This window comes from Vidua macroura, chromosome 1, assembly GCF_024509145.1.
Source record: "Vidua macroura isolate BioBank_ID:100142 chromosome 1, ASM2450914v1, whole genome shotgun sequence".
Taxonomy (NCBI): domain Eukaryota; kingdom Metazoa; phylum Chordata; class Aves; order Passeriformes; family Viduidae; genus Vidua; species Vidua macroura.
In genome coordinates, this window is record NC_071571.1 from 119,385,983 (window position 1) to 119,413,232 (window position 27,250).

Sequence of the window (27,250 nt, forward strand, 5' to 3'; positions counted from 1 at the left end):
TAAGGAAGTCAATGACAACGTGCTCTTTTTCAAAAATGCAGATCATTAAAAAAAAAAAAAATCACAACTCTGTAGCACAGATCTCTTATCCTTCCAAAAACAAGACATATTAGAAGATAGTGAAGTAAGAAGTTACAACTTTTGTTCTTAAAGTCAGTCTAAAATGTACACAGGAAGGTGTGGCCTTATTGACAATCTGAACTAAAAGCCTCAGTGATTCCTAGTGACAGCAGCTTAATTTTACATAACATAAATCTTTATCCATTTAAATTCTTCTCCCTGAAGTTCCAATTTACTTTCTGTTCTATGCTAGCTTATTAATATATTAATGTTAAATTAATATATTAATTCCCAAAATACACTAATAAAACACCTCTAAATAGAGCTCACAGTGGCATGATCATAGAGTATCTAATCAAACACAGCACCATTCCCTATCAATCGTCTGTGTTAACAGAGATTAAACCAACACAACTGAATGTCCTTTCAGACATGCCTGAGACACTTCATCAAGACACTGAAGTTCAGGGCTAATACAGATATCTCCACATGAAGTATCCTTCTTCAAACTATCATTCTCAAGGCCAAGGGCTCTTCTTCTGAAGACACTGGTACCTATAATATATCCCAGGGGTTTTTTTTTATTAAGTAAACAGATGAACTACATACGATAAAGGTTGCTTATAAAGCAACATTCACGTGTACAGCAGGAAAATAAATAGATTCTGTCATGCTACATTACTCTACCAATTTTTCTAAGCACATTTGTGACCATGAGGTTACAGTCTGTGCACTACCAGCCTGTGTATCAGAGAAGCAGGGAGCAATACAGCTGCTGCTGCTAATGCAGTGTATGCTACAGGTAAGAAGTTTCTCCCCCTCAATCTTGATCCAATTCCTTCAGAGCCAAATTTCAAAATAGAAATGACTGGGTTGAAAAGAATATAAAATGGTTACATTTAGGTTATAAAATTATCTAAAATATCCACAAAGTCACACACAAAAGCCAGAAAATTCACTAAATCTCAATAAAACAACATATTTAAAGCAGGAAAAATGAGCACTTTTCTGGAAGTATAGATAATTTTCTTGTTCTCAAGTAGTCTTCTACAGATCTACAGTTAACAAAAACTTGGTTTTGTTGTCATGCTACAAATAAAGTTTCACCATCACAGGCACCACCCATTAATCTTGGGCAGAATAGTATGCTAAAGGTACTACAAGAAAAACAGCAGCTTCTGGCAGCAAAGTACATAACAGAACACAGAAATTCAATAATTTGGCAGTACAGGCCTGTGTTCCACCTATACTTGTATTCAAAGTCATTTAGGGGCCATTTAGGGGTTGCACATCTTCTTGCTTCAGGATTTTTTCTGATGATGATGATCAAGGTACAGAGGCAAATGAGTTACTTGGTTTTCTGTGAAGCTGAACTATCATTCTCTTCATAATACACTATTGACACTTATTCATCTTATAAATATGTTTAAACTCTCTAAATTATCACCAATTTGCATAGCTCGTAAACCACTACTATTACACGTTAATCCTAGTTTTTCTACCCCTTGTTAAAAGAAAAAAAGCAAAGCCTACATTATTCCAGCTTTCCTAGTAGCAATGCTGCTTATTACAGAATCACAGAACTGGTGAGGTAAGAAAGTACCAGATGAGGTTCATCTGGTCAAACTCCTCTGCTCAAGCCGAGTGACCTAGACCACAGTGCCCAGAACCATCTCCCAGAGGCTTTTGTACATCTCCAAGGATGCAGACTCCACAAGCCCTCTGGTTGTGCCAACACTTGGTCACCTACCCTCACAGTGAAAAAGTGTTTCCTGATGTGCATCGGTTTGTGCCTATTGCCTACTGCCTCTGGTCCTCACACCGGGTACCACTGAAAAAAGCCTGGCTTTGTCTCTTTTGCACTTTCCCTTCATGTATATTTGTGCATACATCGAGAAGTTTCCCCTTGAGCCTTCTGTAGGCTGAACAGCTCCAGCTTTTTCAGCCTTTTCTCATCAGCCCTTTAATCTTCCTCACCCTTTGCTGGACTCTCTCTGTTATGTCCATGTCTCTCTTTTACTGGGGAGCCCAGACTGGGGCTCCAGGTGAGGCCTCTCCAGTGCTGCACAGAGGAGAGGGATCACCCCCCTCAACCTGCTGGCCACATTCCTCCTAATGCAGACCAGGATACCACTTGCTTTCCTTGCAGAAAGGGGATATATATGGCTGGCTCATGTTTAACTGGTGCCCACCAGGAGGCCCAGTTCCTTTTCTGCCAAGTCACTTTCCAGATGGTTGCCCTCTGCTTGTGGTGGGGCCTGGGGCTGCTCCTCCCCATGGGCTGGGCTTTGCGCTTCCCTTTGAGCTGTTAGTTATTGTATGTGGATAGCCCAAGCTAGGTAATATTAACACCTTGACTGAATAAATGTCTTTATCCTTCAGATCTGAAATGATCAGAGCAACTTCCAAATGAGAAAAGAGATTTTGAGCCTTGCCATCCCTCTGCAGCTCCAGAGCACCTGATTTGTGGGACTACAGCAACCCAAAAACTAAATTTCTCTCTTTAACAGTTAAACATTTACTCCAGGACAATTCAGACTAAGCAAGTCAGATGCAAAGGTTTGACAGGTTATTAATTTAAAGGAGAGGCTGAAACAGAAAATAGCTGGCTTTCAAGGAAGAGGGTGAGGGGAAGATACATTCTTCAGCTGCGGGAACACTGATAGCTACTGTGCCTGCCTTTTCCTTTCCCTCACAGATAAATTATTATTAAGGATAAAAAAAACAAGTGCTTTGTGGTTTCAGCAGATCAGCTAAGGCCAGTTAATAGAAAAGACTGGTAAAATGAATGATACAGTTGTGGAATGGAAATTTGGCATTTCTCTCCTGGCACATTCATTCCCTTTAGATGCATGATTAATACGAGAATGACAACCTCCCCTCTTCTATCACGAGTCATGAAAAGAGATGCTAATTTCAGAGACCCTACCACACCAATGTTCAGTAACGTATAGATCATGGAAAGAAGACAGTGAAGAATGAAGAGTGCACTGCATTTGTTCATGAACAAGCATACTGCAAAAACATCTCCCAGCCCAAACATATTTCCTTTCATTTGGAGCCTTCAGTGTGCTAAAATGCCCTTCTAATATCCAATATTGACTATTTGCTCACAAGGACAGTTTAAGGAGAAATTAGAACGATAAAATAAATTTGACATTTACAGCCTTGTGAACTGAAAGAGAATGAAAGCAAAGTTGGGATGATGGGCACATTAAGGAGGACACTACAGCATTGAAAAGTGCTTTTGATGCAAGGAACAAGAAGGCATTAGTGCCTACTCAATAGCAGCTGTCCTATGACATTCTTCTTGCCATTACTTTGTAAATTAGAGTTATCATCCGAAGTATCAATCCCAGGTTTTGGGGCTTTTTGTTTGTTTGATTAAAATGGTTATATTCTTGTTTCTAAGCATCTTAAGTGAGATGCTGGTATAATAAAAAATTCCTTTCTCTAAAATAAAGAAAAATAAGTAATTCTAGTTATTAATATCAGTTATTTTGCTAATGTGATGCATATATAGCAATAAAATAACACAAGTCGCCTTCATGCAACAGATTTCATCTGTATTCCGAGAGGCTAATTTTAATCTCTTCCCACTCCCAATCTTTTAACTTTATGAAAACCTAAAATAAAACATTTTAGCACATTTCAGAGGTATTAAATATTTATTTTTCTCATACCAATATAAAAAAACAAAGTAAGTAAAGACAAGTGACAATCACTTAAAAGATCACAATATGCTGATGGATTTACTCTCAAAATTATTCTATATTTTGTATATTAAGGACTGTCCACAAAAGGAAGAATAACAATTATTATTTGGTTTAATTATTAATGGAACCTTAAATCCTAGCAATATACTTCAATTTTCTTATAATGCAAAGACAGACTTGCACCCTCTGATGGGAATCTGGTCAAAACAAGGTTATCCAGCTATAAGAACTTTACTCCATTTCCTCCTTGCCACAGCCCAAAAGGCAGAAAGAAAACTATCCATTATAAAAAGCACTGAGTTTTGCCACACACCAATAGAAAGAGCATAACTGAAGGTCTTGTGTATCGCTGCCAGTAAAAAAAAAATAAGGAAAAAAAAAAGGTATTTCAGTATTTGATCCTTCCTATGTTTGAATGCAAAAATTGAACTTTGAGGTGAGCACAGGCCCACCAGGAGGCTTTTCCCCCAAAAATATGAAGGAATTATCTTCTTTTAACTGAAGTGATCTCTCACAAATTTTCCATATTAACCCAACTGCACATTTAACAGATTTACATAGCAGATACTATCATTAAACCTGACACATCATGTGAAATTTTCCACTACCTGTAAATATTTGTTGGAAAGAAATATTCTATTTTACATGCCAATTAAAACCATCTAAGTATGGTTAAACCATCTAAAGATCCATCTTTCCAGGATACAAATAATTTTCAATTTATGAATAATTTGGAAGTATGATCTAGCATTTCACACCACTAGAGGGACCCATAAGCATTCTAATTTCACATCTATTACCATCAAACCATTAAGAAATACACTATATTAGATCCATGAATGTTTGTGGGTTATTTTAAAATGAAGTCCTGCTATTTAACTCTCCTGTACGTTTACCACTCATGGTTTGAATTTTAAAATATTTTTACAACATTCAGTACTCAAGTATTATATAAAACTGTTACTTCGTATGGAAGATATAATTTTAGTAAGGATTTTAAAGTTACATAAAAAGACTAATTTAGACTATTAGGGTCTAAATTACCTCATTATACTTCCTGTCTTTCTTAGAACCTCTTAGAAGACTCATTTAGCATCACTGTAAGGCACTACACCACTTCTTCTGCTTAAAAAAATATGAAGCCATACTGTTTTGGTTTTCATGTGCAATATATAACTATATACACATTCATAAATATTTTTTAATTTTCCAAATATTTTCCATTATTTTCCAAATAATAAGGACTGCTGGAAAATATGCTGTGGGTTAAGGATTAATGAAGTAAACATAGCTTTGCAAGTGTCTTCTGAGTGGAATCAGAAAAAAAAATTAAGTTTCAAGAAAGTCTAGTAGTACTACGACTCTATTAAAAACTCCAGTGGCTTTCATCAGATGCTCCCTGATGGAGGGGAAGTGCTAGGCATCACCATCACCAAAGATAGCATTTCCTGAAGGGTCTTACAGAGCAAAAGGATCTCACTGCCTTAGCAAAGCACAGAGCCACAGAATCGTAGAATAATTTAGGTGGGAAGGGACAGAAGAGACTTCTGAACATTCTTTAGTCCAATCCTCTGCTCAAAGCAGAGATAATTTGAGGGAATTTGCTCAAAGTGAAGGGATTAGACTACTTCAGTATGAAATAAGTGCCAATTCTCCAATGGCACTTATTGTAAGTCTTTGCACAGCAGTAGAAGTGTAAAAAAAACATCATGAAAAGGTATGTACAGGACTTTACTAATTTATCTCTTTTGAATTTTGGCTCATTTTAAGATTTCTGTAAACACCTCAGGAAAGATATAAAATTAAGTGAATTAAACACTGCCATTTCTGTGTTTGAATGAGTAACACTTCGCAATAATCTCAGGACTAGGAAACTACGTACAAGGCGGTTTTCCATACCAGTTCACTGAATCATAAGCCCAGCAATCCTGCAGTTGTGTTTTTGGGGATTTTTTTAACCTTAATCCACTCAGTGGGCACGGCAAATCTGCAATTCACAACAGCATACTGTGAACCAAGAAATGTCACTGAAGCTAAATATTTAGAGGAATATCATCAGAACACAAATATATAAAATATATACAAACACAGCCTTTACAAAATGGGTTATGCCTTGTTAATCAAGATACTGATCCTCCTGAAGAACATGACATATCATGGTTCAAAACTCTTTTCCCAAAACGATAATATATTTCAGATCATTGCCAAATCATTTTCTTGCTGTCTTCCCAGAAAAACCCACCTCTCGTCAGTGTCCTAGAAATCTTCAGTTCTACAGTAAATGAATGACAGAACCCTCAACTCATCTTTTTTTTGTCTATTTTTCATCACCAGAAATAAAAGAAGAATTGAAAAGTAACTCATCATGGTTAACAGAAAACAAATTTCCTTTAGCAGTCTATATGATGGTCAATATAAAAAGTCAAACTGGAAGCAGAGGTGAAAACAAAAGAATTCTCACATATTTTCTACCAAATTGTCTAGCATACAAAAAAAGGCCTTTCCAAATAAGGTACTTGGAGAAAGAACACATTGGAGAGGTTCAAAAGAAATGGGAAAAAAAATAGAATGTATCTCTGTCTTCTTCTATGGTCAAACTTAAGCCAGCAATGAAATACAGAGTGGCCTGTACCTGTGCAAGACTCCAGAGCACACATACTGATTTACAGTAGCTTGGAAAGAAGAAACTGTAGGTAAAGCAAACATCTAGAATAACAAAAAAAAAAGAAAAAAACAAACCTGCTCTATATTCTCAATTAGAACTTTTTATCCCCAAACCTTCCTTATCCAAGTTCACTTCAAGCTCACTCTTTCCATTTGGCCAATACAACTGTATTTGGAGCATTTTCTGTGATTTCCCCCTGTGTAACTGCATCCTCCAAATAAATCAAAGTCAAAATTTCTCTCACATTGTGGAACACAATTTATTTGAATAATCTGAACTGTAAATAATTAGAAGACAAATTCAGTATTGCATCAGTCACAGAAAGGCAGCTTTTGAAGTAATGTCTCAAGCACAAGCTTTTTATTCCTCAGTGATGGTATTTTCAAAAGGAAACTTTAAGCTATGATCACATAAATCTTCCTGCATTACTTTACTCATAGTGAAACTCACCCTTCTTCACAGTAGACTGCTGAACAAGACACACAATTACTGTTAAATATAACCAAATAGATAATTCCTCTATTTTCTTGAAACAAAAAAAGGGCATTGAAATGAATCTGGACTCTGTTTAGTTTATCTCAATTTCTATATGGTATCACCAAAAGCATTATTAGCTGCTGCTACACAAGAATTTTTCAAATTGTTTCAGGCAATCAATTTCGATTTGCACTCTTGTCCCTTCTTTGAATTCTGGTGTCTCAGCCAAGGGAAGTCTAAATTCACTGTTCAAGGTAAACATTTTCGAATGGTTCATGAGCTAAGAACCAGAAAGTTAAAAACATCCTTGAAACAGCACATGCTGACATTTTTGCCAGATCTCAGAATAGCTTATAATATGTTCCACAAATGGTAATTTCCAAGTAACCAGTCTGAAAGTTGTATAATAGTGGTAAACTCTGAAATTTCATCATGTATTTGCACTCTCAAGGAAGAGAATTAGATTTATTCATCACCTATAAAAATATCTCTTCCTTTCTTTTCATTTCCCCCTTAAAAGGCTCCATACACAGCTAAGAAGAAGAATCATCTAAGCCTCAATGAAGTCTTACACTGTACCATTACACTGTATGCAAGCAACTATTTTCTTCAAAACTGAGCATTCCTGAATGTTACCAAACACATACTGATTCATTCAAAATCCCTTCTTCTTTCTAAGATATTTTAACTTACAGATGTGACAGATTTGGTTATCTATAAAACACAAAACAGAGCCCCATGTGTTGGCAACATCATCTCCCCATAGAAGTATGCTCAGATGAGACTGCCACAAGAGAATTCTAAAAACCTTTTTGACAAGATCTTACTTATTCTAGGCCAGGCACAAAAGGAGAAACAAGAAGAAAACCATGTTTCTTCTCTGCAAAACCAAAGTATTCATTTTTCTATCTGGTTTCCCCAGACTATATCCAACAACCCTTTCCTAAAAGGAAGCTTAAAAGCATTAATTTCAGCTGTACCTGCATATGACATAGCTTAATTTTTTTTCTGTTATCTTAATTTTTCATTTGATCTTTATTCATTTTGGCTTTAGTGTACATATCACTGTGCACGCTCACTGTTTGGGTTTTTTTTTCAGGAGAAAGAGAGAATGATTAGGGCACATTATATATGCCTTTCTTTGTGCATGCTAGGAACACCTCCAATAATCAAAATTTCTTACGTGTAGTGTGTATACATACATACATATATATAAAAATAGACATTACTAACAACCTCTCAATATCAAGAAAACCAAAGCCTAAAACTTTATTGCTGGTTTACTATTTCTGAAAAACTTAATATTTTATCTTGTCACTTACCAATTCTTCTACCAACGATTTTGTTTCACATTACCTTTTATCAACATATTCTGACAACACTGAAGACTGAATTACCGTCTACGATGTCTCAAGAAATATAAAGGAAACTTTGAAGTATTCATGTAAACAATAGCCTATTTGTAAACCAGAAGACAGAGTGATTACAACCACTGCAATCACTTTTTCAGTAACTTCCCTGAAAACCAAAAGTACATGCTGCATTTTCACAGTCAACTGCAAAACTCCCTTCGTGTTTCTCATGGAGTCAAAAGTAGATCCAGTGTTCTACAGTCAATTCAATGAAACATTACAGTGTATGCATTTTACTGTGCAACAGTGAGTTCAGAGGAAGAAAGCTGTCTGGCTGCTCTCTCCTTTCCAGAAATGGTGGATTTAAGATGCCATCTTGACGTTATGCCCATGATCCCACTCAGGCATAACCAAGAGAACATAGTAACAGAAAACTTACTAACTGATAACATTAACCAACTGCCAACCAACAAGAAGAATATAATCTTGACTTTCCACATTCACTAGGAAGCAGCGTTGTTAAAACAAAAGTTTATTAAGCTATTCCTCTTGGTAGTTCCTGCAATTACCTATAAAAAGGAGCCTTCTGGAATAACAGATAATGTAGATAGAAGGAAAACTACCATCAAAAAAGTTAGCTTAATCATCAGTCAAATCCTGCATTTAATAATCCTCAGATATGACTCCCATTTAACTGTCTCTAACAACAACAGTATTTTTCCAACCATCTTCCTAAAATCAAACTTGTTAAAAGTTACTGTTGAGAATACTTCTAGACAGGTTAGAAACTTGAATATTCATGTATCAATTACAGAATTCTGAGATGAAGATATAGATGCTGAGCTTATAATGCCTAAGAAGATACAGAAGTTATGTTCAGAAATAAGCGCTGACAAACTTTACTTCGGCAACACTGGTTGAAGTTGCAAGTTCAAATAGTGTTATGAAGCAAAGTAGTGCATTTAAAATTCACTACTCTTCCAAGCTATCACTAAAATACTGGGTTAAGAGCCTATAAATAAATATTAGAAAAGAGACTAGTCAGCATATTATTAGCTACTCCTCCTGAAAGACATTCAACTTCTTCTCAAAACATCATTGACAGAAAAAGAAAAGGCTGAATAACCAAAGTTAGCTAAGCAAAACACAGAACAACACTAATGCTTCAGCACTATGACTGACAGCCACTATATAAGTCCTATGCAAAACACATAAGCAATGATTATTGCAAACAATTTAGAACCACAGAATACAGCTAGTGGATAGTACAAGAAAGTTACAGTGAAACGATACAAACACAATGGAGGAAGCATGTCCATGCATTACTGATGTTCAGGATACAGCTGTGGTGGGGAGAAAAAAAAAGGCAACATTCAGATGGTTTAGTGTGCTTCAGCTGCACAAGAGACCCTTTCCAGTTCAGTAGTTGCCCCAAGTAAAGAAGAGCTGACTGACTCCTCTCACATGTTATTGCTCGAATGGGTGAACAATTTTCAGTCATTTACCTCTATGTGGTAAAATCAACTCCTTCTGAAGCAACCAGGAGGGCAGGGGAGTGGACAAGGAGATTATCCTAAAAATTAGGTCAAGTCTGATTCCTGCAACTTTTCTCTACTGGCAGTCACGTCGTGCATTACTAAATCTCTTTGATTTAAAAAAATAAAGGAAACACTGATCAGTTAGCATAACAGAAAGAAAGAAAACATTTTATGGATAAAAAAGAATCCCACATTTATGTAAATTACTAGATAACCTACTGATATGGTGAGAGATTGTGCTGAATTCCTGACTTTGAAAGAAACTCCGCAATGTGGCAGGAGCCCAGAAGTCAAAGAGTATCTCTTTAACAAGCTACAGTCCTTAAAGTGCAAAAAATCTGACTATAATATGACAACTCTGAAAACTAACATAGTGACTGACTTGAGAGGGAAGTCAAAGCCAAAGAATTTTTTGCTGTCATTAGACACCACAGGTGAAGTTGCTAAAAGCTGGTGGCTGTGGCTCAAGTAGGGGCAAGGAGAAAGGGTGTGAAAGTCCTTTTCCTGACTGGTCATGACCTGCCTGATGCACAGCCATCAGGATGGAAAGAAACAGTGTGATGAGCACCATAGAAAACAGTTAATCTGACAACAGCAATATTATCATATGTTGACTGCCTTTTAACAGGCAGTTATTTTAATAGTTCTGTTAGTATTTTCCTATATCAGCATGAAATGCCACATATATTATATGCAAAAAGACAATTATGTACTTCATAAATTGCATGCCATTTCTGCAGAGAATTTATTATACCCAATCAGGACTTGAGATGAAACTATGAAACTCTTATCCTCTTTATTGAAAAACATCTACATAGCACACTCTTCAAACTTTGTTTTCTCACCTATTTTTATGAAAATTTTGAACGAAACTAAGAGTTTAAGAGTTTTAGAAATTATCTACTTTTAAAAATAATAACTTCAGTTAAGATCAGAGTATAAGACCAGTTTCTGCCACTCATTTTTATTCATAAGGTAATTACAACAACCACACTTACTACCATGAAATTAGCTTTACTAAATCTCTCCATTGCATTCAGAATACTTGGAATTGTGCGGATACAATGCTGGTATAAATCCTTTATGACACTTAATACCTTAATTATTGGCATAATTTAATTAGACTCAGATCCCCTGCACTTTTGCTGCATATTGGTTTGGTGGTTTCAAAACTTTATATTACCACAACTACTGACAAATTTAGTTGTAACAATATAGATGGATAATTTTATTTTTTTCTCTACAAAAATATTCTTGTAACACTTCTGGAAAAAAAAAAGATTCCTCAAACACAATCAAAAAAAATTTAGACTGCCATTTTCTCCTAAAACTTTTATTTTTATTTAAGATCTGTCTCTGTCCAAAAATTTAAGTCCTAGCTATGTACTTGAGTAGACGTAAATGTTAATGCATTATGATGAGGTCAAGAATATTGATATTACTGTAATTCTGTTCAACTGTCATCCTGGACAGGGCCTTTCTAGTGCTATATAAAAACAGAAAAGTATTCTCCTCAACTGATTGTGTCTGCCAAGTAAGCACACAGCACACACATCAGTAGCTGTTTAGAAGATATGTCTTCATTTCCATATGGATTCAGGTCTAAATTCAATGAGTTTAAAATTATAATTTTTTAAAAAAATATTTAGCAGTGAAGATTTTCCTCTTCTATCTTTGGTAACGAGCTAAAATGAAAGCTTTTCCTAAGAAGTATAAAAAATAGTCTTGCTATAAGAGCTGCTAACTTTACTTTAGAGGCTCAGTAGTTAAAATTGATGGAAGCCTTTGTTTATTTGTCATTTATCTGCTTTTAAATACTTACAGTGAAAAATACGGAAATCAATGTATGGATGAGAACCTCTTCTCTCTGTTTCAAATCCTGCCCGACTTCTTACTCGCACATCTCCTAGAAACAGGGTCAAGAGTGAAATAAAAGTGTGGAAGAGTGGCAGAGATAAAATGCAAATGAACATAGCCTGGGGGGGTAAAGATTCATGTACTTAATGGAGGAGAGTAATTCAAACAATAGGCCTACTTAAATGCTTTTTGTTTTAAAGGTGAAATTCAAAACAAAGTTTGAAGACTTGTTAAACATGCAATCACATGCTTTCTTGCCAAAATCTCTCCTGCCTAAGCATACGTTGCCAGAAGCATGTGATAAGCATTCAGATGAAATTAGGAAGAGCTTGCTACACCAGTATGGTAAAAATGCACCTTAATATGACAGAAAACAAGAACATTTAAAGTTGATTTGTTCCTCAGTAACACACATACAACGATAACATTTTGTAGAATACAAAAAAGATTCAACTTCTAGAAATGGTAGCTTTTAGCAAATAAGCTAGTTACAATATGGTTTTATATTATATATTATTTTCCCACTAGCATTTACTTACTTGTGCTCAGCTGTTTGAATATTACACAAGAGCCTATTAAAATACCAAAACTCAGTATTAAAATTTGATCAAACTATTTTGCACTGTAATTAGCTTCAACCTGAATCTTTTAGCATGCTACTTGATTTCTACTTATGCATTTTACCAACTGAAAGCTGATCAGTATTCTTTCGTTAGATAGTTGTATGTATTAATATAAGCAGTTCACCTGCATTAAAAGCTTCCACTTAAAATCCTTTTGCAATTGCAAATTTAGAGAAATCTTCGAGAATCAAATGCAATACTGTTTCCCTCCTCAAACCCTAACAAAGATAAATTTAAGATGTGCAAATGTTATGGTTTCTAATTACGAAAATCCGTCAAGTGTTGTATTTGCCTCACTTCAAACACAGCACTTTTCATATGAAATCAAAATAAGTAATTAACAAAAAGCACTATGACTGCGTTTATAAGAACTAAATAAAAATATAGCGATTTATTTTTCATCAAGTCATAGGTATCTTGAAAGCATTTTTTCTTTTCTAACCTGCAATGTGTAATGCTGAAGCAATCAACTTATCAGAATATAGCTAAAGATACTGACTCACACTTCAGTAATATGCTTTTAAATACTTAACAGGTATCTTTCTAGAGATACATATCTATAAACACTGACACATCTCCAGTGATGCACTTCACATGAATGTTATCTTGTGAGGCATGCGGGAAGGACCACAAAAGGGTAAGTAGACCCAGGGCTCCCTAAACATAGTAAAAACGTGTGCCTTTCAGTTATTAATCCCTTTTTTTTTAACTGAAAAACTTAACTAAGCTGCGAGGGAAAGCAACCCAATTACTATCTGCAATTATTATTTTTCAGACCACTTATAATATGTTACTTATAAAGGCTTCAAGCATTCATTTGAGCAGAGTGCAAGAGACTTGTCTCCTTCCAGGCAATACAGAGGCAGCAAATTGTAGAACTCTTCTGTTAGGCACAAGCAATTGGTGAATTTTATTTACAAAATAAATTAATAAAAATGAAAAAGAGAGGAAACTTTGGAAGAGAGGGGGCAAATGCATTAGTGGCTGTATATGAAAATAACAGTGTGCACGGAGGAAAATTTGACTTTCATTACCTTTCACTCATATTTATCTGGGTAATCAGGCATAGCTACAGCTGTGTGAATGAGTTCACCAGCTAAATTAAAAGAAATAAAAGAGGTTCTTTAGTGGAGCTAATTTTTGACAGAAAAGGTGATACAGATTTTGTGATTTATTTTTACTTTAAAATGCAGTTTTTTACTTTTAAAATTTACAAACCACAGTACCAAATAGCAAATAGTTTCCGACAGTGTATCACTAGGTTGTGGCAAACAATTTGTTTTAAGTGTCAAGAACAGGAAAAGTCCACAGAAAAATACCTGGAGACCAACATGGAATTCTGCAAATAACAAAATGAGCAGGTGCATCTGATAAATGATGTCCAGAAAGTCTCTCTCTGCTTTGTTCTTTTTCATTTACTACCTTGACTAACAGCACAGACTGAATAATAGTATCCCTGCTACCCTTGAAATGCCTGCAATGTTGAGAACTTTAGGGAGGAAAACAAGAAAAACTGTCTGTAAGTAAAATTAAGAAGTGCAACTGACTACATTACTTTAAACAGGAATTATTAGAATAACTGTTACAGGAATATTTAGCCAAAGAAGGAGTTGTATACTAAAAATGCACATGGCAAACTAAAGAAAAGACAATTGTAATAAGATAAAGCTAAAAACAGTGTATTTACTTGCGTACATATAAAACGAGAAATTCCCAACAAGGAAAGCTAAATATTTTCATTGCATAGTTACTGAACAAAATTCTCTCTCCCTAATCAGGGTAGAAGAAGCGTTAAAAAAAACCAACAAGAGTATCTCAACAATTGATTATTTTTTTTTAGAATACAACTGGACTTATTCTGGAAAAATATACCCCTTCTACAAGAGTGGAATTCATTTCAGCAAACAAAGCAGAAAATTCTCTTGTGCCAAAACAAAGGCAAAAGAGATGTCTCCATTATCATGGTACAGAACTGCTGCATTTTTCAAGATTTCAGACAATAAATGTAATTGAAAAATATTGGTGCAAGTGGAATTTGATGATACCATACATCCATCTGAAGTTTCTAAATAAAAAGAAGTAGAAAAAGGGATAGCTGGCTGCACATTATGAAATAATGTGCTATTAGTACAGTGAAACTAATCTCTAGTGCATATGTATAGTTAGTTCCAAAACATCCAGAAATACTGGATCATCATTATGCATTCACTCTTTGGTTAATGTAACCTGCAGAAGATTAATGGATCCCAAATGCACCCACTTCATTGTACCTTCACACAACATAACATGTTCACATCAATTTGCTTGGGAAATCCTGCACAAGTGTTTTGCAACCCTGTGACTGTGAAGTTATGCAGAATTTAATTTTAAGGAAGAGACACGTTTATCTTCACAGGGAACTTCACAAAAAAGCAGAAGATATCTCAGATTTGAGATTACTTTTATCAAACAAAAGGACACTGTTACATAATTCCTTCAAACAGCAACAGAAATCCAACCTCAGAGCCAACCATTATTATGGTAGCTGAAAGACAATTAAAATTCAACACCTAAAACAAAAGAACTTATGAATAGTTTTTGTTTACTTAGACCCTTATAAACATATTGAAATGCTTACACAATCCTCTTAAGCCATCAGATCCCACAGTCTGCTTACAGGGGAGGGCACAGAAGTGGCAGCAAGCTGACTGACAGCTTTTATCTGAAGTGTCTCTTCTTGAGCCACTTTCAGCCACACTGGAAAGATTCCTGTTACCTCTACAGAACACATTCAAGTTCAGCATCTTAATGATACTGGACTTCCAGGAACAAATTTTCTCTCTTTGAGAGTTTTGCTGATTCCAAAGAATCAAGAGAAAGATTTTAAAAATGTGAAACCTTCCTTTCCAAACTTTATTCTGAGCACAAAAATGATACAATATCTGATGGCTGAGTACTTAGCTACACGTTTTTTCCAGAATAGTCCTGCATGATCAGGATCACTTGTATTTTTAAGACAAAAATCATACTGGCAGAAATTTAATTGAAGACTAAATAAATCATGGAAGAAGGAATATAACAGGTAGATTTGCAGCTATAACTGAAAACTGAAAAGAAATTAGGGCTGTAACAAAACTTACCTTGAAATAGATTCTTTAATTCCTGCCCCTCTCTCAGATTCCTGCTCACACCACAAGGACAGCTCTGATACTTACGAGGCAGCTGAAATGCCACAGCTGACATCCCTGGGCGTTAGGGTTACCCAGGACATACTTGGTGCTAACCCTAATACTGCAGTGTGGCACAGCAACAATGCAGCAGCTGCTTGGGGAGCTGAGGCCATCCGGAGCAGGGGCAGAAACCTCAGAGACCATGGAGGACAGCTGGGAGCAGAAATTACGACAGCCACCTCAAGGTAAAGGACTCAAGTCAAAGCCATGAGGTTGTGAAGAGCAGGATTTTCAGACAGAATCACTAACTTCACAGATTAGATTTGTTGTAATTCCTATTAGATTTGTTGGAGAAACAGATGACAGGTCAGCTGAATGTGCCAGAATTAAAGCAAACAGAATACAACATAAAAACCACTACCAGAGAAGAGTGTGCACAGTACACAGTAGCTTTTCTCCAATGTTTCCTATTTGAAGTGATTAAGACCTCTAAAGAAAGATAAATGCTCCAATTGTAGCTGAGAGGTTCATGCTCACTAATACAAGCAGTCAGTGCCCCACACTTTCTATCCCATGCACAGTAGAAAAGCTTACAGTCAATATAAAGCAACAAGAAAGAGAAACCAGAAAAGCAACAGAAAAATCAAGTATCAAGATTACACAGAAGCACTTACAAGATATTTTGAGAATTCCTCATAGTTGCTGAGAAAAGTGGTTGAGGTGATGCAGATGTTTTAGCCTTTCCAGGGTCTTAAAAGAAAAATTCTACAATGCTGCATCTGTATCTATATTTTAAAATAGTAAATAAGCCAGTCGGGAGTGGCTTAGTGTATATTTTGGGAATGGAGTATGACAGATGAGTCATTACAGTCAATGCTACTTGTTTATATCAACACACTGATGAAGGCAGTTAGGAGTTAGCTTTTTATTTTGCATATCCTAGAACAGGATCTTTTAAATTGAACCTGGACACACTGCCATAGCACAGGAATTCCTATTTACTTGGTGTAAATGAATTTCCATTGGATTACCATTGGAACAGCCTGAAAACACTGAATGAAGCAACTTGATGGCCAGCACAACTAAACAAAGGCAAAGGGAGTTATTGTAAATACTCTTAGCCTTACATTTTTGGTCTGCTAAGATAAACGCCTTATCAAGGTATATTTTATTAGTAGATAGAGTCTGTATGGAATAAAACCAACCAAGTAAAAGGCAAATCTTCTCATGACTGTACCTAACTTCCCATTAAGATACAGCTAGGGATTCCTTATAGCTTATTCTGCTCAAGTGTACTAAGATAAATAGAACAAAAACAAAATTCTAACAATACAGTAGGAAAAGCAATGCTTCACATTTCTTGGAAAAAAAATTGTAATGGAACATATTAACCCTTGAATCTACTCAGATATGAATGTTTCTACATACTGATGAGTCTAACTGTTCAGCTTTCAGGCTGGTTTTTTTTACAGTCGATTTACAAGTACAAAAATCATAAATATGTAAATAGTTGCTAACTTGTTCAGTATAGTACACATAACATTTGTGCAAACCAAGTGATATCTATTAAGTGAGAAAATAACACAAATTTATCACATAATGATTCAAATATGCCATGAGCAATTTTTTGTTTGCTTGTTGGTACCCTCCTCCTCCACCTAAGTTGGAAGTCAATCCTTTAGAAGATTTACTGCTTCTGAATAGCAGAACAGCATGAATGAATTATGCCAGCAGGAATTATACTATTCATAACAAGCATCAATCTTATTATGCAATAATTAATTTCAATGAGAATACAAGTGAAAAATTAATTTACTTAACATCATGTTCTGAATACTTTCCAGTTCTACCTATGAGAATAGCAGAAGTTTTCCAAGACAAATTAATTTTTTCTCTCCAGTCAGATGTATATATCAAAAACTAGATGCTTTGCCATGCTTTGCTTTGCTTCTCTCTAGAATTATTTGAGCATTATTACAAATCCTTCTGCAGAAATGATGGGCCTAACTATTTCATTTTAACTTTTGAAAACAAAATAAACCTATTTACAACAACAACAACCCAGCAGCTTTTTCAATAAACATTTAGAAGCCAGTATCTTCTGTTCTCATCTTAACAAATCCCCAAAGTAATTAAATTCTCTGATCAAAACCCCTTCAGTAGACTGTCAGTGCTACATTATTAACAACTACACAAATGTAAAAAATCAAAATAACTGGAAAAAATGTGAAGCTGCTAAGTCCAAATTGGATTTATATGTATATATGACCATATATTCCTACATATGTAGGTTAGGACTATAAATTCATATACACACATGCATATAGCTTACAACTTTAAATTCATAGACAATGCAGTTATAAATTTCTGGGGACTTTAACATGTACAATATACAACTAAACTGAAAAGACTCAGGGCATAAAAAGACATCTTCTGGCTGATTTAGTTGGAGATGGTTAACAATTTGTAATGAGTAGTTGTTGGTGTTCATTGAGCTGTGCGAGACATCATGCAAGCATACATAGTCCATTTCAACACAAATTCATAGCTCAAGGTGGCTTAAATTAAGTGGCATCACAAAGCAGTGAAACAGACTTAGAGCACATACACAGTCCCCATGCCATCTGCACCACCAGCAGCCTCCAGAAGAGGTGTGGGAAATGCTGAATCTGGCAGGCAGATCTCCAAGAGCTTTGCATCTTTCTCTTCTCAACAGATGACCTCAACTCCTTCTGTGCACTATCACAGAGGGTCTCCCCTGGATGCTTTCCCCTCCCAATACTACTCTTGTCTGAACTCGGCTTTATCCTTTATCTCCTTGCTACTCTGAAAGTACTCCTCAGTAAGTTGACTGAACTACTCGTCCCTGTCAAGCACCCTTTCCTTTCTCAAGTCACCTTCTAGGATTAACGAGAAAAATATTGTTTAAAATCATATCATTATTTCAATAACACCTCGCACATTTCATAGCCTTAGTATTGAAGTTTTTTAAGAGTGTGTGGTAGCTCTCCAATAAGTGTTCTCTAAGCTACAGTTTTAACAAGAAAGATACCATGCAGAGGTGGTAAATTCCATTACAGAAAGATCAATCATGAGTCACTTAGAAAACTGTACTTCTACCAAACACATTGGGTTAATTATAAGATCTTTCCTTTTTCTTCAATATAGGAGTAAAACATCCTACACAATGTTTAACTCAGGAAAAAAGAAAAAAAGCAAACAACCAAAAAACCCAAGTCAACACGTAAGAACCCAAATTCTTGTAGAGATTCTAACCAAAATATTATCCAGGAGAAAGAGAATGCTAAGTTTATTAATTCAACAGAGATATTTAGAAGTTATTATTTAAATCAAACATAAATGTTGGAACTTGCAATATAGAAAATGGTATGCTTACCTAGCATACGAATGTACAACGCAGTCTGATCAGAGCTGTCATAGGAAATTGCTCCACGTCTCTGAAAAAAATAAGTGTATTTTAAGCAAGTTAGAAGCAAATAATTTTTAAATTGGAGTGAAAATAAAGTATTAATTGACCATTTCCATCTTAACTCTTATCACTAATTTTAGAGATTGTGTGTCTTTCATGAAAAATGCATTTTTCAAGTATATGTATCAACTGATTTTGCTTTAAGAAAGAACAAAGGAAGGATAGGAATTGGTAGCGAAAAGATTATGAAAAGTGAGATCAGTGTGGTTAAAAACACCCCCATATATTCCTTTCCAATGTTCCTCAATCATTCCTCACAATAGGAAAGACATAGAATGAAATTACGCAGACACAAGAAAGTGCTCCTAATGGCCTTCTAGAACACCATACTTGAAACAAATACTTGCAGTTCCCGGTTCATATATCTACTTTTACCTATAGGGTATTTTCATCTTCCACAGGTGAGATATGTAAAAATTGAAATTACACCTTTACTGCAGCCCTAGGATAACACATGCTACTTTCATTCTACCCTGTATTTTCTCTAGGGAAAGCAGAAAATCACTGAGCTAAGATGTTATACATAAAGGCATTTCAGAGAAAGCTAGCAAGTAGTATTTTGAATTTGATGATAAAAGTTCAGAAGAGTCATCAAGTTATCCATGTACAAGATTGAGATACTCCCACATCAACTGCATTTTTTACCTACATGGGACACATATGTTTCATACATATTCACCTACTGCAGTAGTTACAATCCAGGAAGTCTCTCACAAAGTGATGAACTTTTCCTCTAACAGCTCAAAGCTGGAGGAATGTTCTCACTGGCATCACACAGTCTGCAAAGCATGCCTCCACCTAGCATCCAGCCTCACATCGTGCCTTTACTCTACTTTGACCATCTTCTGCCCCTCCCTAAGGCTTTCATTAATGTTACTTGTTAATCCTAGGATTAGAGAATCACCTTCACAATCAGACCTCCATTTTGACAGTTCAGAACATTTATTCTTTACAGAAATAAGATTTTTTTTTTGTGGGAGGTGCACATTATAAACACCTTTCTCTGTACACCACACTTATTTCTTACACTGAGGACAGTGAAGTCCTTGATGCCACCAAGAGCCACCACATGCCTTGAGAACTTCAGATAAAAGTTAGCCTGGTGGCAAACACAATCACCCATTTTTTTACTTACACTTCAGGAACAACACTACCTCACGAACACACAACAGCCTGAAAATGTGCAAGTTCAAAAGATAAGAAATCAAACCATGTTAGGAAACAGGATAGAAAAAATATATGTTGCCTATTGAGCAGAATTCTGAAGGAAAGGAAATGAAGGAAAGAACGATTACGTGGAAAGGCAAAAAAGCAGAAATTGCTGATACGCATCTATATACAGAACAACCTAAATGAACTCAAAGACAGACTAGAGATGAGTAACCTCAGTCACCATTATCTGTACAAGTGATGTGCTAAGACTTCAAACTCATAAGTTACACTTATTTTTTTAAGTATTTTTCATGCCAAAACAAAAAATAAAACCTTACACTTGAAGTGTAGACTTTTTTTTCTGAAAGTAAGCTTAATATGCAATTATAGAAGTGACCAAAAGACCTAGCTCCAAACAGGGTCCAATAACAATAATGGAGTCCAAGCTGTTGTAAAGACTAGAAGGAAGAACTCCCTGTACAGAACTTCTATGTTGTCTCAGCCTTTGTTCTATATTTCCTTGGAAGATCATAAACCATGCAAATAATTCCTCAATATATGTTTGTACAGTATTTCTCACAGCAGTGTGACTGTCCTGATGGGAAAGGTAGAAATACAACTACTCAGCCAGAAAATTATGCTGATTTCTCACTAACATTTTCAATGTTTTTCATTAAACTTGCCTTTGAGTTTCAGAAAATCTCAGCTGAATATATTTTCCGTAGCCTGGAACATTTCATATCACTGACTAGGCACAATCAGTGATGTAATTTAGTGCTAACTTGCAATTTGCACCTGTCTATCACAGATTTCTGGACATGTCCAGTACAGTTCTGTAATCTAATACAGGATAAACCTAAGCACACATGCAGCTACAAGACCCACATACAACTGAAGCATTAGTCTCCAAGAAAGAAAACAATATACAAAAATTTACTGAAAAATAAATCATTTTGATATGTCAATTCTAAAGTATTACTTGCTCCCTAAAATGAAATACTTTTAGATAAAGCAGTATATATAAAGTAGTGCATCCATGTATGATATCAAATACAAAGCACATTTTTAAAAACATACCGTAGTTGCTTATACAGACAAATGATTTTGCTCTGCAAGGATATATTTGAAACAATCAAATCTAGTAAAATTACCTTAGAAAGTTTGGTTCTCTAAGGAAAAATAGAGAAAATTTACTGTATAAATTTCACTAGCAATACTACACAAATAGTAGGACAATTTCATCTAATTCTGCTAAAAGGACTGAGGTCTCAAAGATACTTTTTCATTGAAATTTGTTAAATAAAATAGATAAGAGGAAAATACGTATTAGCAAGTTCCACCAACAGATGTTGGGGAGGTGATGAGTGGACAGATCTTTTATCTTTGGACCATGCAAGTAAGTGAGGTACAGAGAGTTGAGCACTATGGTGGGCAGTCAGAGACAAAGGACAAAGCTAATGGTACAGACGTTTTTTAGCAACTTGTGATAAGTAAACAAATAATATTGCACTCATCCAGACACAGATTGGTTTGTGTCAGCTTACCCTGCAAATATGTAACAGACCATCTACTGCAGGTTGTGGTGTATTTGTTACTCTACCCCCTACAGTACTCCAGAAAAATGCAAGGAAAAAGGCAGAGAGAAGTAATTTAACATACCCTCTATGGGGTTCTTTAAGATTTATTGTCCAGATTCCACTACTTAAACCCAGCAAGGAGAAAAACCAGATTTAATGCTTAAGTTTTTACTGCAATATGATCTGACAGCAAATTCATTAGAAGGCAGGCAAACGTGTCTTGAATCCCTAAAGTTACTGTCAAGCACCCAACTGTACAAACAATTTAATCAGCAGGATTTTACCCTTGTTGATGACCAAAAATGCCACCCTCCTCATGGCTAATCAAAGGCCCACTCTCTGTAGCCCACACCAAGATATGAACACCATACTTACCCTAAAAATATACCTTACTTACACAGTTGAGACAACCATAGCATACACAATCACCCTACAGACACCTCGGATCAGAAAATATTACTGGTTGTCATGCTATTGTCAACATTTTTAACTCATTTAGCATAAGAATTTATTTCTAAATCTCTGCACCACCTCTTCAGTCTACCTGAAGATTTGTACCTGTTAATAACCATACTGACCCTCTGTACAAATATGAAACAAATAAGCACCTTTCCAGCAAGCAGACAGAATTACTAGTGCTCAAAGATAAGACAACCCTAATGTGTCTGTGTTTAGGCAGGTTCCATTTTTAAGCACAAGGACAACTTGGTTGGTGGGAATGTGCTGGACCCTAAGTGATTCAACAAGTTCCTCAAATGATTACCTGAGGTTCTCAACTGCTCTGCAACTTTCCGGGCATGAGCACAGCCACCTGAACTGGGTGAGCTGTTTTGCTTCAGCATTGAAGATGACTGGGAAGGATAGTTTATACTGGACTTCCACTTTCAAAGCCTCGCCTTAAACTTCAGCTTCACACTAGAGTATCGTTTATTCTTCAAAAGGGCGATACAGTCAAAAAGCTTCCTTTTTTCTTCTCCTTTGAGTCAACATATTTGTGGAAAGTGAATGGAAGAAGTTCAAATTAGATTGGAAGATCCATTAATCCTCTAAGAACAACGGTGATACACGGACTCTCCAAAAACATGCAAAGGGAATATCTACCAGAACTTAGATTTAAGTCAGATCACTCTGAATATCTTTTAACAGAGTATAGAAAGCTATTAAGGGCCATGTAATGGGAACAATGTGCCAAAATAGCACACAGATACATCTTCAAAGGGAAACTGCTTCAGTGATGCTTGGGAGTACAAGCATTTGCATGTACCACTTGGAAACGGAGCACCTGCTGCTGTTTGTGTCAAACAGAAATGTTTCCATTGATGTATCAGTTTTATCACACAGACTTCCCAATCTTGTTGAGAGCAGAGCACCAGCATTACTGTTGGGCGCTTCATTTCCGCAAGGGACAGCTTGTGGACTGTATAGCAAAACAACTCCTGTTCTCATTCTCTAACAAAACCTGCTAAAGCTGTTTGCCTTCAAAATTCAGTACCACTCATCAAAAGAACAATCCATGCTTTTTGATGGACTACATGACCCTCATTTTGCTACTTGGCTGTTTATCCAGAAGCTGGGAAAGAAAAGACAGAGGACAGAAAGCAATACAGGCAGGTGTTTTTACTCCCCTGACCTTCTAATCCAAGATCTTTGCTGAACTATCAGAGCATTAGTCTCAACTGCTCTGAAGACAAGTGTGGAGAAGTTGTTATACCATGGCAACTGCAATGTACTGGTTATGCAGCCTCAAAAATACACCCTTGGAAAGTGTTTAAGATCGTAAGACTCTTTATGATCTAAAAGTCTTGAGTATGACAAACTACTTAAGACCTTATTTCTCCATTATTGGATTTCAAAAGCAAGACTGTAATGTATCTTAGACTTATTTCAAGTATTTAAAAGTTCCATGCTAAGATTCACAGTTTTCCAAAAAGCACCATCAAGTTTTTAACTCACTAAACCACAGGAAAATGCTCTTTACAAGCACTTAAATTGACACTGAATTCAGGTAAGCCACTGCAAAATGGTCCTACTACTATTTAAAAATTTTACTGCAATTAAAAGCATTACTCTGAAAGTTTATCAAACAAGCAGTAAGAAAATGTCATTCATACTGCCTTCCTGAAATTTAATCAGCAATAAGAACCACACTTTGTCTTCAAATATTCAAATATGATAATTTTAATATTTTCTTCCATATAAAACTATTTCACATGATCACCTCCCAGGACAGATGGCAACCATTTTTAAACTTAGCTATCATTTGAGTGATAGTTATCAATGTTAGTGATACATATATCTCACAAGCATCTGTAAGCTATTTTTTTAATATACCTCAGATGTATATCATGTGGCATAAAATGTATCCAAAGCTTTACCAACAAAATTATCAATACTTAAAAATATATAAAACAAAAGCTTGACAACTGATCAGAAAGAATGTACAGTCAAAAAACCTCACAAGCAATTGGTTTAAGTGAGGACAGTAATACACAGGGGTATTGCCTAAGGAAACTAAATCAGAATAGCATCAAGGCAATGGCAAAATAGGTAATTGAAGAAACACAAAACCACTAATTTTTTAAAAGAAACCACCACTAGCACATGGAAAAACACAATCATAAATAGCAGGGAATTTTATGCCTAACTGTATTATGTCACCTACCTGGAATTTTTATTTTACCCCACCTTAAAACAATCTCTGACCAACCTGGATTAGAAATAATTCTTGAACAGGTTTTTTATGTCAAGTTCCAAAAAACCAGCAGTTCCACAATATACCAGTAAGATTCAGATAATGTACTGGTCTAGCACACAGGCTGTAAATATGTAGAATCTGCCTTCAGTCACAAGTGAACATCCATTGGGCATCCTGGTCTTTTTCTTGATGTGACAAAAGTTGTCACAAGTGCTAGCAACTAAGCCTGACCATTTTTGCTTTTAATAAATTTAGAAACATGTTATTGGCAATGCTTGAAGAGTACAGGCATGGGTGCCTGGCAAAGTTTGTTTTCACAACAAACTCAAATTCATGCTTGCTCAGATTCTCCTGTTAATTGTACAAAAATTTTAGAAGTGTGTATCAGTAGCAATAACAAAAAATTATCTACGAATGCAAGAATTCTATTTTTTTCCCCCATTTCCTTAATTCTCTCCAATTATTCTGGTTCTCCTTCATAATCCTACACTTAAATTTATTCCTCCTATGAGGAATGCTGAATTCCTCCTGAGCTATGCTGAGAAGAGCCTGGTCTCATCTCCAGACACCAATCTCACCTATATTTACTAGCACAAATATCCATTATGGGGATACTTAGATTCTTTGGAATGAGAGAGTAAAAACTCAATCCTGACATTAGCATGCATTTCACAAAGCACAGGGATCTCAAATGGAAAGGCTACAAAGTAAAGTAGATATTTCACATAAGCAAACAAAACTGGTATTTCCACTCCTGCAACTCTGAAATCAACAATACAAAAAGGATATCCTGTCCAGGAAGCAAAATACACTAATTTGTATTATTCTCACTATGTTTAAAATTGTTTTTCCTTATTTTCACAAAGGCTTTAAGGTGCTATAAAACTGGAAATCTGTTAGTAACACAGGCAAGCCAACTCCTGCCATTCAGAAGCCATTTCAGATCCCTTTTACTTCCCGTCTCCTAACTGGCACTGCTACAAACACACTCCTTTCCACTTCAAGGCAAGCAAAAGTCAAGAGCTACAAAATCATGTATGAACACTTAAGAAACACAATCTTAAATGGCAAATGATGTATCCAAAACAGATTAGATTTAAAAAGGAAAAATAAGCATTTGTGAAGTTCTTAATGACTTGTTTTCTCTCAGACTACTTATAAACCCAGTTAGTCAAAACAGATTTAAAAAATGGCTTACCTTAGAAGTAATCCATTTGATAAGGATCAGAGCTAAACACCAGATCAATGTAATTCCCATTGGATCACCCCAAATACCTGAAGCATAATCTCCCCCCGCCGATGGCTGCCAGTGCTGAAAGCAGCAGGGCACAGCAGTGAGGCACAAGGCAGGCAGCAGCTGTCACCTGACAGCCCCTGCAATGTGCTCTGCCCTGCTCCTCTTGCTGCCAACGCTGGACTCAACAAGAAAGTTTTACAACTAGAGGACATGGCAATTAGTAAAAGCTTACTAAACCCCACAGAAATGCCAAAGGAAATGTAAAACCACGATTACATCCTTTCATCATCTTTAAATACAGCAAAGTGTGCCAGACAATAGGATCAAACTCCAGTAGTCAAAACACCCGAGCTAAGTCAGGATACTGCCTTGCCTTCAAATGCTATGAAGAGCCTGTTTCCAGCAGATTCCACCACTTGTGATACTCACAAGTTCCTTTTATCTCTGCCATCTGGAGAACTGCTAAGAACTGAACTTCAAAACATATTTCAAAATTGCTTTTATAGCTATATATATATATATGTGTATATATATATATAGCTATACTATAAATAACGTTAATGAAAGTTAATGCACCAAATACGTGCAATTGTTAAAACCAATTGTCATTGTCTAACAACTTCTTTTGTCCATTAAATACCAAGCCATCCTTCATACTAGCCATTCACACTCATACCTGAACTGGCATGGGCCTTTCTTTAATTTATTGCTCCAAGGGTTGAACCTGGCTACAGCTGCCCTAGCCCTTCCCAGAGTTGGAAAGCAGCCTAACGTCCTCCAGGAACACTGACTGTGCAGCAAAGTGGTCCTACATGCTCGGTGCAGCCTTGAGATTCATTCTAATTTCTGTCATTTTAAGCTGACAAAAGTGTTTCATTTCAAAAATACAAAGAAATCTCAAATACTTTGGAAAAAAAGGAGCTACGGTCGGGGAGAAAAAGGAACAGTGTAGGATAATGAGGAGCTTAAAAGGATGATGCTGAATAACTGAAAGCAAAATTATATGAAGAGTCTGCTCTTCCTACAATTTTTCTTTTTTTTTAAAAAAAATCAATTCCAAATTCCAATATGTGCACAAAACATGAACATTACCACAGATCACCAAAGGAGTACTTTTAACATTAAGAAACTAATTTCCTCCCCCCCACAGGAAAAGGGGACACATACGACAGTGGATGTTTACTGAATTAAGGAGAAGATTTAAGTGGGAGAGACACCATGATTCTGAATATTTATGATGTCTTTAAAGCTATAATCATGGTCTCAGCCCAACCTGTGAATCCCTACAGAACCATTACATTCCAAACATTTATGATCTGCCCTGTCCCCACATCCCAGAAAAACAGTCAGATCAAAACCAAAGGCAAGAACATTCAGAATGGGTCTTTTGGTACCTCACTTCATGAATGCAGCACTTATCTAAAGGTCTGTTAAGTTCCACATAAAATACAAACTGTCACAGAGATAAATTTAAAAACATTACCACCTCCAAACAGATGACAAGGTTAAAACACCCTGACAATTAATCACCACTAGACTGATGTTTCTTTAAAAAAACAAACCCACAATAAATGGCATCAGGCTATATTTGCATTACCACTTGGCACAACTAGAGCAGATCAAAACACAGCTGCTGCTCCAATCTTTGCACCTATACTATAT

General features: G+C 35.9%; 1 protein-coding gene across 4 annotated transcripts in view; it reads right to left on the minus strand.

Moving 5' to 3' along the window:
- Positions 1-27,250, minus strand: part of PDE7A (phosphodiesterase 7A) — a 74,683-nt gene that overhangs the window by 15,966 nt on the left and 31,467 nt on the right. For 2 of the 4 annotated variants that reach the window (XM_053974550.1, XM_053974574.1), the window contains exons 2-4: positions 18,835-18,895; positions 12,205-12,237; positions 11,631-11,714 (exon numbers count right to left, since the gene is read on the minus strand). In XM_053974550.1, the coding sequence (XP_053830525.1) occupies positions 11,631-11,714; positions 12,205-12,237; positions 18,835-18,895 (178 nt within the window). The remainder of the gene's footprint in view (positions 1-11,630; positions 11,715-12,204; positions 12,238-18,834; positions 18,896-27,250) is intronic. The other 2 variants (XM_053974558.1, XM_053974566.1) reach the window with 2 other exon arrangements.